Source organism: Numenius arquata, chromosome 2, assembly GCF_964106895.1.
Source record: "Numenius arquata chromosome 2, bNumArq3.hap1.1, whole genome shotgun sequence".
NCBI lineage: Eukaryota > Metazoa > Chordata > Aves > Charadriiformes > Scolopacidae > Numenius > Numenius arquata.
The window spans coordinates 4,109,403-4,125,303 of NC_133577.1; the positions used below are offsets into that span (position 1 = coordinate 4,109,403).

The following is a 15,901-nucleotide window of genomic DNA, read 5'->3' on the forward strand; positions in this document are numbered from 1 at the left end:
CAGCACTGACTCATCAGCTTTAGGGCTGGAGTCTCCCACATGTGAAGGCTGTTGGTTTTGGGAAACCCGTGACTGAAGCAGTTTGTTTGGAGTCTCTTATCCCACATGCTTGGTTGTGTGTGGGTTTTCTTTTGCCTAATTCTTGCAAAAAAAAAAAAAAAAAAAAAGCCAACCCAAAATCCCTCTGAAGTCATTTCGGGTAAAAGCCATTGGAAGCTAATGCATTTTTCCTCTGAGCAAGCCAACATTTTTTGAGGGTTCGAGGCGGATCCAGTTAAACAATAACTATGATATCAGAGAAAAGTATCTGCTGTTGAAAATACCCTGCAGGTAGGAGGATCTACGTGGTTTCAGTTTGGCATGAAATCATTTTACAGGTCTCTTACTCACCACTGTTAACTACTGTGTCGAAGAATAAGTGAAATAGAGACAGAGGTACCACTTTGCTTAAAGAGTTGCCTTCATTTAAAGCAAACAGAAACTGAAGAAGGGAAGTAGAAGGAGGAAATGCCTGAGACAGACAGTTAGCCAGATTTTTAAATGGACTGAATAGTATGGACTTTTCTAGTAATGTGACCATGAAATAAGGGAAGTCAGACCACAGCCTAACATCGTGGACTGGCCCAGCGACTCCTTTCATAGAATCATAGAATGGTTTGGGTTGGAAAGGACCTTAAAGATCATTGAGTTCCGACCACCTGCCCTGGGCAGGGACACCTCCCACCAGACCAGGTTGCTCAAAGCCCCATCCAGCCTGACCTTGAACACCTCCAGGGATGGGGCAGCCACAGCTTCTCTGGGCAACCTCTTCCAGTGTCTCACCACCCTCACAGCAAAGAATTTCCTCCTAATATCTAATCTAAATCTCCCCTCTTCCAATTTAAAACCATTACCCCTCACCCTATTGCTCCACTCCCTGATCAAGAGTCCCTTCCCATCTCTCCTGGAGCCCTTTTAGGTACTGGAAGGGGCTCTAAGGTCTCCCTGGGGCCTTCTCTTCTCCAGGCTGAACAATCCCAAATCTCTCAGTCTGTCTTCATAGGAGAGGTGCTGCAGCCCTCTGAGCATCTTTGTGGCCTCCTCTGGACCCGTTCCAACAGGTCCATGTCCTTCCTAAAGACAACATTTTCAAAAGCAGCAAATGCACCATCCTCGTCTCCTTGCAGTCCCTGTCACTTGCTCCACTCACTGGCAGTGTAGAAAGCCTGGGTGCCTGCACACCTGCCTTTAATTAACCTGCTCGGGCAAGGGGACTAATTTTGAGGTGGCCTACCTACACTGGAGAAACCCTACATGGGTGTCTGGATCCCATATTAATGCACAGATCCGCAAAGATATTTGGGTGCAGAAGCTGCTGGGATTTTTCTAAAGTTCACACAAGTTTCTCCAAGAGCTTCATGAAGTGCAGTGCAAGGTTGGACTCTAGCAGCTTGTGATGGAAAAGAAGCAATCTCTCCCTTCATCTCTGTCTGGGCCTATTCAGTGCACAGGCTACTGAATGGGGAAGATCCAGGTGGGTTAGGCCTTGGAGGGAAAAAAGAGAGAAGTGGATGAACAGAAGAACTTTGGTAAAAAGAAGAAGATTTACTTATATATTTAACTTTTGGAGAACTGCCAGCATGTTTGGAACTATGCAGAAAAAGAATCTCATCAGGCTTTTCTCATATCTAATTACAGCTCTTGCAGGCTTAGTATATACTGAATAATTGGAGGATGGAATGAACAATCTCAGAGCAGCTCTGATCTTTTTTCCCTTCAGCATTACTTAAGTAATCTGAAATAGAGAAGGTAAGGATTTATTTAGTTCAGGCAAGATATCCCACAGCAGTCACCTTTGCTCCCTCAGCGCTGGACTCAAAAGTGTATCACAAGAGCCATAAAAAAATAAAGAAACTTTTGAATCTGACATCGGACCCGCTCCTCTCAGAGGGGGCTGGAGGAGGGTGTACGCATGGAAACCGCCGGCTCAGGAAGGAATGGGCACGAATGGATGCTGCTGACAATGTGAATCAAATCGCACAATCTCCTCATCAAAACCGTAGATCTCCCTTCTCCTCCAAGAGCATCGTGACTCCTGATATTATGCACGGGGGAGACGCTGTCAAACTGAAATGCAGGAGCTCAAGGAGAAGCGCCAGGGCCAGGGTAACGAATGGAGACTCTAAGTCCCCTCCTGAGGACTGTGTTGCTTCTTGGCTGTCCGTCTCTCCAAGGGGCTTGGTGGTGGTAGAGGCCCTTGAGCTAAGAGACGATTTTGCCTGACGTGCTGCATGAAATATTATACCTAAAACAACCATAAAGAAAGGAATTTTAAGAGAGGTTTATGCATCCCTTTTTCTTGGAGTCAGGCAGTGATGTAGCACAGAACTTGTTTGTCCACAGCATCTTGTCTGGGAATATGGGTTTGTTCAAATGAAAATAGAGACCCGGTATAGAAATGCTTATGGCATGGCATCAAAACTCACCCTGTTTCATGGGGCAGGAAGATAAGTGACGATAAACAAATGTATGCCTATATACATATACACATATATATGTATGTGTCCAATAGCATGGGGCCAGTCTTTTTTCAGTGGTGCCCAGTGACAGGACAAGAGGAAATGGACACAAGCTGAAACATGGGAAGTTCCATCTCAACATGAGGAGGAACTTCTTTCCTGTGAGGGTGGCAGAGCCCTGGAAAAAGATGCCCAAGGAGGTGGTGGAGTCTCCATCTCTGGAGACATTCAAAACCCGCCTGGACAGGTTCCTGTGCAACCTGCTCTGGATGGACCTGCTTTGGCAGGTGGATTGGACTAGATGATCTCCAGAGGTCCCTTCCAACCCCGTATCATTCTGTGATTCTGTGATTCTGTATGTATGCTGTATGTTAACATGCATGTACATATATGCTTAGGTCTAGATCTTGGGCCCCTTTGGAAAATTCAGTGAGCTGGTTTTTTTGTCTGGAAATATTTTGGTGAGTGCAGAAAAAAAAATAATCTCAAGACTAATTGGGGAACTTTAGTAAAACAGCACTGAGAATGCTACTCAGTCGCCTTGAGGGGACCCAAAAGATGGGTCTACACCAAATTTAGCAGACCTCTTCCTGGTCTCCTCATATACTTTGACTGAACTGTAGGTCAGGGCATGAGGATTTATAATGGATTCTGTCCTTTTTTAAAAATGACACATGCACAAATTCCACTGTAACTGCATGATTGTTCTCAAGTGGAGAAAACTCTTGGCCAAGGTTGGATGGTGGACCTTGCATTCTCCATACACACTTGTGATGGTTGGAGATGCTGCACCTACCATCATGCTCAATGCAGCCAAGGATTTGGTTGCAGTGATAACAGGCAGAGGAGACATCCAGGTATTGCCCTGGTGCCAGGACAGCAGGAGGGTCTTTTCTGCTCTACCACACAGGGATGTATTCTGCAAAATCCATTTCTTTGAGGAACCTGGTTCCTCAGAGCCAGGAAGAGTGAACCAGAACAGGAAGAATGAACTCAACAGAGAAGTGACTGTGGAAATGTGAGATCTGGATGTATCAAAAGCCCTGTTTTTAGAGAGGCAATGGGAATACTGGCGTTGTTTGGTTCTCTGAAAATGTCAGGCCCGGCCACATGCCTTACTCAATGTGGAAGGGAGTACAGTTACTCCACGGCAGACCTTGTGAGCCTGGTGACCAACGAACACCTCTGGTTGAAGGCTGCATCTTTAGGATGAACATCCACAGAGCTGCTGAGCATTGTGCAGCATTTATGTTCACCTATTTTTTGAGAGTTCGAGATCTAGTAGTCCTAAGTAAAAAAGCTTGGTTATTAATCAGCTTTGCCTATCGATTTCCTAGACAAACAATAAATCAGGCTGAAGTTGGCAATATCACTGTAGAAAGGGACAGGTTGTCCATGGAGCAAGAGAGATGACTCCATGGAGCCAGGATGCAAACTCAACACACAGCTTGGGGCCACAGTGAACGTGCTTTTCACCACGACTCCGGTCTGTTGGCAACAGAAGAAAAGGCCCCACTACTGAGCTAAAGATTGCTTTGGTTTGTAGCCTTGGGTTTGAATATGAGCTGAAGTACCCAAAGAGATCTCTGAAGGTCCTTCTGGCAGAGGAATTAGATAATGCCTATTACTTCCTTCTGCTCCACATGTGCTCTGAACTAGTTGGCACTTTGGAATAACTAGTTCTGTCTCGCAGCTGAGCTCGCTCACCGAAGTCAGTTCAGACAAAGTTAATTGTACCTGGGCATTTTAGGCACATAAATAGACATGTCTTGCTCCTTTCCCGGTTGCCATGTAATAGGGTGAGATCCTGGTAATGTGGACAGGCAGCAAATTTGATGTAACATGTAATAGAATGAAGGATTGTGAGCTTAAAAAAATAGTCAGGAGAACATTTCAGCATTTCTTGTTGATCACAGTATATGGATGATAATACTGAGCATCTGATCAGAAGATAAAGATCCTGAGAATCTGATACATTTTTGTTGATTTCACAGACCTTTTCCCAATAGGAGATCAGGCCTCCTTTGAGGGATCATATATCCTTGCAGATCACAGAGGTACCACTTTATCTGAGGGGCAGAGACGACATTTTGAGCACTGTGCTCTAAATTATTGTCACCATCATTGCGTTTATTATTAAAATAGTCTACATAACCTTTAATTTCAAGGATTCTTATGGGGGAACAATAGAAGGCAATTTTACAAGAGTTCAAACAAGAAATGAATCACAGTTTGTAATCATTAACTGCAGGTTGTAAGTTCCTAATACCGGGCATTCTCCCAACTACAGAGCTCCAGCAGCAGCACAGCCGTTAACTTTATTATAGGTTTTTATATCACGGGCTGTCCTCCTCCAACATTACTTCCCATTATCTTCTCTTCAGATGCCTTTTCTTATAGCTCTTCTTTGCGTCACAGCCGAGCAGTTAGTCAGAAAGGTTTTACATAGAGGATTCCCACAGTGATTTTGTTCCCGTAGTACAGAGGTTTAGTACAACACTCCAGCCAGAGAAGTCAACGTTACAATGGCTGCTCTTGTAAGGAGCGCTCCTTTAAGTTGACCTTTTAGGAATGAGGGGTCCCCAGTTTGGCATGACTCAGAGTGTGTCAAACAATGACCACGTGCTTCAAAATCTCATTAATAAAGCAAGAAATAAATTATCATTAATCAAATTCTGACCAAGTTACAGTTAAGCTGTTAAAGATTAACCATCTTTCATTTGAGAAATTCAGGGATCTTTTAGGAAAACAAAAGATACTGAAAGAACTATGTATTTTTTCACTAATAGGTAATTATTTAAAATGAAAAGAATTTCAAGCCATTTTAATGACCTATTCTTGGGTGAAATTTTTTGCAATACATCTAAAAATTTTACTGTTGACCTGCAGTTCAAACCTTTGGCTTAATAACCGTTTTTACTTATTCCTGCTATACACTTGAAGACCTCTAACTACCCCAGTAAAAAGCATACATAGGAACTGACTGAAGCAAGACAGTCTAGCAAATGCCTAATAAAAACAGAGCAGGAAATAAAATAAAAGGCATATTTCCCATCTGTAGTTGCAAAAATTCCCAACTCTCTCCCATTCAGCCATGTAAAAAGTAATTTTGGTAGAATCAATAGCCACTGATTTTCACTGTATTATTTGCATAATAATGAGAGTGGAGCCTTTCCATAACGTGGACCCCAGGAGCACGTTCCAGCCCCATATCCCATCTGTAGGCAGCTGGCAGTGGGGCAGCGGATGCAGGGTCCCCCTTCCTCCTTTTAGGGTAGACTTTGAATGTTTTGAGGAAAACCCTCATGTTTACCACCTAACTGGCAGACACTTTCACCATGTGTAGTCCTCCAGATCTTTTCAGAAGACAACTGAACCCCTACTGGATGCTTTGTACGGTGTACAAATATGTACGGCCCAGCAAAGCACAAGCAAGTAGGCTGTTGGCATCTGAACAAGTGGCCCCTTGGCTACTGAGCTGCAGCATTTGACCACATGCACGGCTCCTCCTTCACTCGAGATAGGAGGTAAAACATGTTACCACTGGTGGTGACGCACACCAAATGATGTCCGCCCATATCTAGGGTAAAAAGAGGCAGCCCACATCTTGTGCACAGCTTCACTGTCTGTGCTTCTGATGCTACCCAGGAGATTGCATATTCGGGGGGGTGTTGCCTGTGGGAGAGACAAAAGAAATGAAATATGCCCTGGGATACAGAATCACAGAATCACAGAGTGGTCGAGGTTGGAAGGGACTTCTGGAGATTGTCTAGTCCAACCCCCTGCCAGAGCAGGGTCACCCAGAGCAGGCTGGACAGAAACGCATCCAGGTGGGTTTGGAATGTCTCCAGAGAAGGAGACTCCACACACTCTCTGGGAAGCTTGTTCCAGGGCTCTGCCACCCTCACAGGAAAGAATTCTTTCCTCACATTGAGATAGAACTTCCTGTGTTCCAGCTTGTGTCCATTGACCCTTGTCCTATCACCAGGCACCACTGAGAAGAGCCTGACCCCATCTTCTTGCCACTCGCCCTTTAGATATTTGTAAGCGTTGATGAGATCCCCTCTCAGTCTTCTCTTCTCCAGGCTGAACAGCCCCAGGTCTCTCAGCCTTTCCTCATCAGAGAGGTGCTCCAGTCCCTTGATCATCTTTGTAGCCTCCGCTGGACTCTTTCTAGTAGTTCCCTGTCCTTCTTGAACCGGGGGCCCCAGAACTGGACACATTGGTCCAGTATGGAGCACAGTGGGTTCCAGTCTCAGGTTCTCACCTCTTCGGCCATTTCCTGATGCATCGTGGTATGGGAACAGGCTTTGGCCGTGCTGGAACACACTTATCATGCAAACTTGCCCCTCGGCACTCTTGACTTTGCAGGGCAGGCAGAATCTCTATTTGTCATGCTTTTTTCTTCAGCGATTTCTTAATGAGCCAAGTAGACTGGAAATAACAGCTTTTCAAGCCTAACACAGTATCTAGCATCTTCTGGTGCCACTGCCACATGAGCAAGACTGTATCAGACATTTCTTCTGACCATTTGAAAAAGAATAAATGTTTGGGTGCCTGTGTCATTAAGCTGCTTAAAACTCCTGAACAACTTCCAGCCACAGCAAACCCTAGCAGATGTTTGCTGCTGCTTCAAGAAAAGGAAATATCTTCTTTTTTTCTTTTTAGTGAGGGAAAGTTACAGTAAAGGTCAGGAAAAATCAGCAAGTTCTGCCTTGTATAATGACTTGCCTAACTGACTTAGTTACCTATTTTCTCTTTGTCCACTACCTGTGAAATTGGAATGATTTTTCTACCTCATTGGGATATTTTGAGACTTGGTTAATTGCTTGTGAGCTGATTTGGAAACCTGTCAGTGCAGAATCTTCAATAAACATTACAATTTATTGCTCTCGGAGCTGTTCATTGTTTTCTTACTCTCAATATTTAATCGTCTTGCTGTAAAAGCAACTGCTGTAAATAACAACCACTAACAATTATTTCTTGATAACATGTTATTTAGAAAAAACCTTCAGTGTTATTGATTTGATCTTGCAAGCCTCTTTTGTGGTTTTAGAGCTTGCTTGTTTTTCCATTGCTTTAGCATCTCCATTTACATGTTTTTCTGCAGAGATGGTTGCTGTCCTTCCATTTTTTCCTTCTCTCTATCAGCCAATTTATTAGAAGGACATAAGCTTTCAATTCTCTGATTCTTTTCTCTATGGACACAACCCTTGACCTCCTTGTAACCCTCATCAAAACCATATCTTTATTTAGTAGATAGGGTAACATATACACTGAGTTGCTCCAAATTCTTAGTCCTTCCCAGACCCTGCAGATCATATTTATCCCTCTCCCCATTTGGTGGAGGAACCACATTTTTCAGCAGACGCAACTGTCTGCTGTCTCAGTATCTCAGTTTGCATCACCTCTTCCCACACAGCCCAGGGTGTCCAACCCTCTTTGCACTGTCCTTCTTGCTGGCAGGTTCTTGCATCACGATGTTTTTCAGACAATTTGGATGTTCAGACCGAGGGTAAATGATACTGGGGGTGCTGAGCTGAGTTATGACAGCAGTGACATCATCGTGTTTGGGGTAGGATTGCTCTAAGAATTTAAGTCCAGAATCTGTGGCCTTTAAAACAGTGTTAACATGCACTTGGCAGAAGACTCAGACATCTCATGGCTGGCCCTTCCCCAAAGAGAAGCCATGCTCAACTCTGAAGGCATGTAATGAAGAGAGACCAAAGCACTACTCGTGCTCAAGCAAAATCTAAGCTGATCGTGAAAGGAATAAGCCAGAGCAGGCTCTCAAAGGAACCTCCCCCCATCGCTATTTCATTAGTGATGGTGGTTAAGGAGGACCTGAAAGTGGTAGGACAGCTGTGAGTGGGTCTGGAAAAATCCCATCAGATTATGAAATTAAAAAAAAAAAAAGAGGAAAAAAGAAGTCTGTTTCTCAGAAGGTTTGAGCTGAGGTAGGAAGTTAATCTTAAAATGAATTCTGTGGTCTGCATTTTCCAGGAAGAGAGGGATGTACACCATAGGAGAAAAAGCCTTATGTGTACAAAACCAAAATTTCCACATCTGAAGAGTAAGCAAATTCTAAAGAGTTCAGTAGAAAATGAGATGACGTGCAACACGCATTTAGCACTATGCCAAACTTGCCTGATGTCTTCCTTGGATGAGGCAAATGTGGATAATCTAATCTATATGGTCTTTGGTACCTCAGTAAGACAGCGACAACACATGGGAATTAATTAGTTAGAAATGAAACTAAGACTATGCTTATAAAAATAATTATGAGAGAAAGGAACTAGCTGAAAGTGTATTGAGAAGAGGAAGGTTAGGACTGGAGTTGGGTTTGATACAGAATCTAGGCTTCTGCTCATAAAATTTGCCAGTGACATGTGAGATACCTGCTCAGCAGAAGAGGACCAGAGTGGGAGGAGAGGAGTGGGATGGAGGTCAGATGTGTGAAGAGGACTCAGTGAGACATAACAGCAAAAGAAGAATATATGGATGCTTTGGTAACCCCAAAGAAATCTCCAGGCCAGCAAAGTGACAGCTGCCTTTGTCTGCCATTCCCTTTGGGGAATGGAAAGTCTATCCTAAAAGAAGAGTCTAAAAGAAGATGGTTTATTTAGCCTAACAAATACAGCTGAGAGAAGGAATGACTGATCTCTATAGATACACCAGTGGTTGTATGCCTGAGGAAAGGGCAAGAGCCATTTAAGTTGTTGCTTTTTGTTGGTACAAGAGCTAAAGGGAATAAATTGTTCATGTGTAGAATTAGGCTGAAAACAAGAAGTTTTCAAGAAAAGTGATTTTTTCAAAAGTGAAAGACACCTGGGCAATTTCAAGCAGAAACCTTACAAATTTTTGGTAGGAAGTATGAGGTATGTTTAGAAGAAGAGATCAAGCTTAAAGAGTCCGGACATGCCTTCTAGTTTTCGATTTTTATGAAAGTGAAAGGAATAGGTTAGGAGATGTTGGTTGCTGAGAAGTTCCACATAAGCCAGTAATCATAGAATCACAGAATCATAGAATCATAGAATCACAGAATGGTTTGGGTTGGAAGGGATCTTAAAGATCATCCAGTTCCAACCCCCTGCCATGGACAGGGACACCTCCGCTAGAGCAGGTTGCTCAAAGCCCCATCCAGCCTGGCCTTGAACACCTCCAGGGATGGGGCAGCCACAGCTTCTCTGGGCAACCTGTTCCAGTGTCTCACCACCCTCACAGGAAAGAATTTCTTCCTAGCATCTAGTCTAAATCTCCCCTCTTCCCGTTTAAAACTGTTACCCCTCACCCTATTGCTCCACTCCCTGATCAAGAGTCCCCCCCATCTCTGGAACAGGTTGCCCAGAGAAGTTGTAGATGCCTCATCCCTGGAGGTATTCAAGGCGAGGCTGGATGGGGCTTTGAGCAACCTGGTCTAGTGGGAGGTGTCCCTGCCCATGGCAGGGGGTTGGAACTCGATGATTTTTAAGGTCCCTTCCAACGCAAACCATTCTATGATTCTCACTTTCCTTCTCTCTCATTCTGCTGCCATTCCTTCATCCTTCCTTATTTCCTTTCTTTTCTTCTATTAGTTTTATTCCAAGCTCTTAAGTTTTAACAACACTCTGATATTTTAGGTTTGAACAAGGGATTCATAGATGCTTTCTTGTCTAGATGTTGCCAATTTTTCTTCATGAATCTTTTCCTGTATGCTAGTTGAGAAGTAAAATATTAGCAGGGATCCCAACCCAAAGCACACCTTGGTTTAATGAAAAGACAGAGGAAAGAAAAATTCTTTATGCAAAACCAATACTTGGGCCTTACAGTTCCTCATCAGCTCTCATGTTTCATCCTTTGTGTTTATTTAATAGGCTTTTTCGGAAAGGGTTTGGTAGACAAAGGTGAGAAAAAGATTGGTCAGCTCAATGACTGTCTGTAGCACTGACTGAGATCTAGGGGCACCTTTACCTTAGTTACATTAAAGCCCCGTGGCAGTTGTGGTCTGCACACAGTCAGTTTATAGTCTGATAAAGGCTTTTGGGGTCATACTGGGCAAAGTTGAGTGCTTACAGCTCCGGCTGATGCCAGGAAGAGCCACGGATGCTCAGCATCTCTCCACACACAAGTTGGGTGGGAGAGAAGTTGGTACTGCAGCAAAATTCCATCATGCTTGCAGTCAGTCAGGATCCCTGTCTCTGGAAATCAACTTTAAAATATATGTATTTTTGTGACATTGGCCCAAGCAGCTAAGAAAAGCAGCAGTCATCCCATATAAAGCTGGCATTTTCCTAAAGTACAGTCAGCTTCAGCTCTCATTTATTTTCTTCTAGGTGGGCTGCCAATAACCCTAAAAAAAAAGGTAACTCTGGTCCTGAAATGGACTTCCAGACCTGAACAAATAGCAGAGCAAAGAGCAGCCCCCCTCCCACCAGCACAATCTGCCAGAGAGAACATAATCTTTAGGAGGGTAGCTGGAAGTACTGATTTCAGGGGCTGTATCACTAAATTATTGTAATCCTAAAAATGGTATTCAGGTAATTCTGCAGTTCCGTCAGCTGCTCATTGCCTTGAGCTCTAATGCAGGCTGGGCTGTCACCTTCATGCACGATGATGTTTATGAGTTTGCCTCTTCAGCTCGTACATGGAGAAAGCTGCTGGTGTGTAGTGCCATAAAGTATCAACCCAGAAAGGAGAAGGGCATGGTTTCCACAAACTATGTGTTTGGAAAAACTGCATAGCAGCAAAGACAGGGATTTTCTCTTCCTTCTTGCACATTCACTGTAGCCTGACCTAAATTGCTAATTAATGTAAATTTTCTCAGTGAAAAAGGATTATGGATATTCTTTCCCTTATCAGGTTTCAGACTAGCAAATCCTTAATCCCTGCAATAAACTTCCTCACTAAGACATGCCCTGGCATTTTTTTCTGCTGCTTTTTTTTTTTTTTCCTTTTATGGAAGACAGCTATTTCTTTTCTCATTTATCAGCCGTTTATCTTCTTCAGATTCTGAATAAATTTGTATTTGCTCTTGGTCCAGACCTAAGAGGATAATGAATTTCCATGTTCCCCACATCACCAGCCAGTGTTTAAGTGGTACAGGCAGCTCATCATTAGTCCTACTTCAACCATGATCGTTGTGTTGTGTTATAAGGCAGAGTATGTTATTCCAAGATGAGGGAGGTCATATATCGTGAAATGTTACCTAAAAGTCTTTAAAAGACGCAGCAGAAGAAAGCAGTGCGAATACCACAAACCCACACTTCCCAAAACCATCCGGTACATGCCAATGAAAGGCCCCTCTACCCTGGGATGCCCTGTTGGCTGAACAGAAATAGCATATTTCCAGGTCTACCACATTCAGTGATCTTCTGAATGGGTATGTTCCAGTTCTCTGGGTAATCCTGCACAGATCTGAAGAATGAGACCTCCCGTGAGCCCCTCACAGCAGAGGGGTGTGACTTCTGCCAACTAACAAAACCATTTAATTGAACTTTGGGACAGTGAAAATGCTGCTAGTATATGAAAAAGAAAGATTTCCTGGCTGTTTGCAGCCCAATCAAGTCAGTGGGTTTTTATATTGGTATCCAGTATGCACCATCAGCGGACAGAGCAAGAGATGGCAACAAAAATGAAGGTAATTATGTGTTATGACCATAATATCTTTTAAATGTCTTTAAATCATAATGTCTCTTTAATCTCCCAACCTTGTCAGAAGGTGATCCTTTTATGCCATGACCTAACATTATGTGAACAATGGTTTTTATGAATTATCTTTATTGGAGTAAATTCAGATTCCCTCCTTGTTGCCTACATATGTTCCATCTTCTTCTCTCCACTTCTCTTTTTAGATATCTGTGTCATCACTAATTAAAACCCAATATTTAATTATTAAAGTGTCATCCTGATCCTAGTAACAATTAGTTGTTACACCTCTTGCAACAAAAAGAAGGCAGGCATTGCAAATCATTTGGTTTTCTTCCAGACTGTGCAGGTTTTAAGTGGATGAAGTCCCTCTCTGTCTGTTCCAACCCTTTCAGCAGTGAGTGCTACAAGCTGTTCTGCAAAACCATTACTTTCTATTTTTCCTTTTATTTCAATTAAGTGTTCTGCCTTTTAATTTCAGCTTTTCCTTCCTCTTCTCTGACCTCCGGACGTGATTAACCCATACCCTGAATCCTCTGACACAGCAAGCAACATCCCGGAGAGTCAGTGCTTTGTCATCAAAGAACAAGCCAGGCTTAAAAAAAATATCTGGTCCTCAAATTCAAATCAATGTTTCAATGCGTGTTCAGCTCAGCCTGAATCCAAAGGGCTCGGCCAGTCTTTTCTGCACTACTGGCCAGAGCAACAAATAGGATTGCAATTTAATGAAAAGATAAGACTCAATGGAAAATGAAAACAATGAAGGTACATCTGATACTTTTCTCCCCCAAAAATCTGAGTTGAAAAAATAGTAGCATTTCCTTAAATTTGGGGTGTTCTAATCTAGGTTGGTATGGGCTTTTTAGAAATACACTTGAAAGTACCTATGCTGGAAGTGTGAGGGTTTTTAGGAGACAGGCACAGTGATTTTAAACTGGAGAAATTGGGGTCGCATCCCTTGCTTTATCACAGACCCTGTCGGTGATCTGGGAGAAACATACACGGGGATAGCAATACCTCACCCCATAGTCACTGAGGTCTGCTGGGGTCCGCAGGGCAAGACCTGCCACTCACTATCAATGCAGGATGCATCCAGCAGGTTACTGGTGTTGGTTATGGCCCACTGGTGCTGCAGTGATGCAAGCTATCAAACAAATGACATCATTACACACTAGACTCAAATCAAGAAACCTGGCAGCTGTGTTTCTGTACACACAGGATTTTGGTGGTTCTTCAGCCAGAGCATCCGAAGCACTGGTAGGGAACCAAATTGACTGTCTTTAACCATCTTTCCCCGTTCTCCCATTAGTTAAATGCAGCATACGACCAGTCCAGCATAATGCAAGGTACGTTACTGGGAGCCAGTAACATTATGAACAAGTAGCTTTTCTTGTTTGTACGCTTTTCAAGCACTGACATAGGAACAATGTGGTTAATGTTTGAATGCAGAGGATTTTCTGGGAGGAAGATAATGGGGCAAGAGAAGCATCAATGAACACATAACATCTATTGACAGAAATGTATAAGGAGGGAATTTCCTTCCTTTGTGTCTCTAAATTGGTTTTACTGATTTCATCTGTCTTCGTCACAATACAAAAAGGCAACATCTGATAAAATGAAAACCCTCAGAAACTAGAAATGGTTCTTTCTCCTGATACACTGCCCAGGACTGTATCACTATACCAGTATCTTCAAATATGACTACAATTAACAGTCTTCTCCAATGACAAATTCACTGATCATCAGTATTGCTCTGAAAAAAACAATTTTCCCTGCTTCTAGAACAAAATGCTGTAGAGGCTTCCAATGATCACTTGTCTTAACTCTAAACAGAGGTAGAAGATGAGAACCAATAATTAACCTCATACAGGATCTGCAAGCTACTTTGTTTCTTCTTTAAGAATACATTCATATTAAAACCTTTGAGCAATTTTGAAAACCAGATAAACCCTCCTGGTGAGCTGAATATCAAACATACATGTGCCAATAGCAATATACTTAAACAAGACGCAACCTGGGACGAGAACCATTTTTACAGGCTGAGTTTACGTGGTGTTTGGGCATTTATCTGAGCTTTCCACAAACCACCTCGGGAACAGCAAATGTCAGCAAACACTGCACTTTCTTCCTCTGAGTGACCCTGCTCAGGGTCTTTTCCAGATCTGCCCTTAAATCTGGCATCTCGATGCCCAAAAGGGGTTGACCCTGGCTTTCACATCAGCAGCTGGTGTAGGCTCCACTTTCTTTGTCTGAGGGGTTAAATGGACTGACCATATTCTTGGCATAACGAAGAGAGAGGATGAATGGGGACGAATGAATGAATGAACGAACAAGTGAATGGAGCAGCTTATCTGCTCCTACTCCAGTCTGTTTAAAGAGAGGGTTGTCATTTTAATCATTCAGGAAATCATTTCCACAGGGGAGTCCCTGCTCCCAATCTCTTTCCGATGTTTTGCTTCTCCTGTCTGGGTCTACCCAGACATACTCAGAATACCTGTCCTGCTGCCACATGGCAATGACTTTGTTGCTCAAGTTAAGTAGAGGGTGTGCAGCACTGCCACTAATAAAAGAGTCAAAGAAAGAGAAAGGACTTAACTCAAGTGATGAGGTAGAGCGTTACACTACATTTCCTCAAGGAAATCAGCAAATACAATACATAGCAGATCTTTCCTAAGTCCTGACATATCTGCCTAAGTTAAAGAATATAAAAGAAAACTAAATCCAGGTGTACCTCAGTCTTATTCCTTTCTCTTGCATTAATTGTGATTACAGGCAAATTACAAACTGTGAAATACTTTGCTGAGCTCACAAACCCCTCTTTGTTCTCTTTTTCCACCCCCTCCGCGAGATGGTGAATGGAGGTGGGTAATACAAATGAATGAAAGGTGTGGAGGGATTCATACCCCCAGGTGGACGTGGAGGAGGGAGTCGGAGACAAGCTGCAACAACCCTGCACTTTGCTTCGGAGCGTATTATCCCAGTCTGAATAGCTGGTTGGATTGCGTCAAGCCCTGTGGTCAGCCCTGATTGAGATATACATTCCACAGCACAGGCTGCTGATGTAATGCCTTTCGGTGTCGTCCCCCAGGTCCCTGTCCCCCCTCCCCAGCTCCCCTTCACCTACAGTGCTGTCGCCCTTGGTGTTCTCTAGAGCTGCCCATGCCACGGGCTCCTTACAGCAGGGGACTGGTATTAAAACACCTTCCTTCTTCAATTACTTTCTCCCTGCTCTAGCACATTAACAAATACAGCAGCAGCAACAACAACAACAAAAAAGAATGTGAAAAGAAAGAATTAAAGGAAAATCTTACCCTCTTTTTAAAAAACTGGAAGGCTGAGCATTTCTTGACTGGAAATCCATTCATGTCTTTGTTGACCATTTTCCACAGTGAAGGGTACACAGTGATAAATCCAGTGTGGCACTTGCTTAGTGCATCTGTTTTCCTCTGGATCCCCTCAGTTAATGAAGACGGAGCAGGAGGGGAGACTCACCGGCATGGCTCGGGCAGCTCTCCTTTACTCATCCATCCTGCTGCACCAGCTACTGCAGCAGCAGCAGCAGCAAGCAGCAGCCTCTTCCAGCTCTCAGATGTAGCAGGCTATTAGCTTCTTAAAAACCTCCCCTAAATCCACACACTCCTATAAAACCCTGTGACAGCTTTTGGATCACGGGCAGCAGATCCCAGGCTGAGCGGGTCTCACATCAACCCAAGGTCCTTCCATCCCGTGGATGCTACCGGTACCTCGCACTATATAAGCAGGGAGGCTACTGTGCTCAT

General features: G+C 43.4%; 1 protein-coding gene across 1 annotated transcript in view; it reads right to left on the reverse strand.

Moving 5' to 3' along the window:
• SGK1 (serum/glucocorticoid regulated kinase 1) overlaps positions 1-15,502 on the reverse strand; it is an 87,611-nt gene extending 72,109 nt beyond the window's left edge. Inside the window, exon 1 of the mRNA XM_074144428.1 lies at positions 15,434-15,502. Coding sequence (XP_074000529.1) covers positions 15,434-15,502 — 69 coding nt within the window. The remainder of the gene's footprint in view (positions 1-15,433) is intronic.
• Positions 15,503-15,901: the final 399 nt, after the last annotated feature.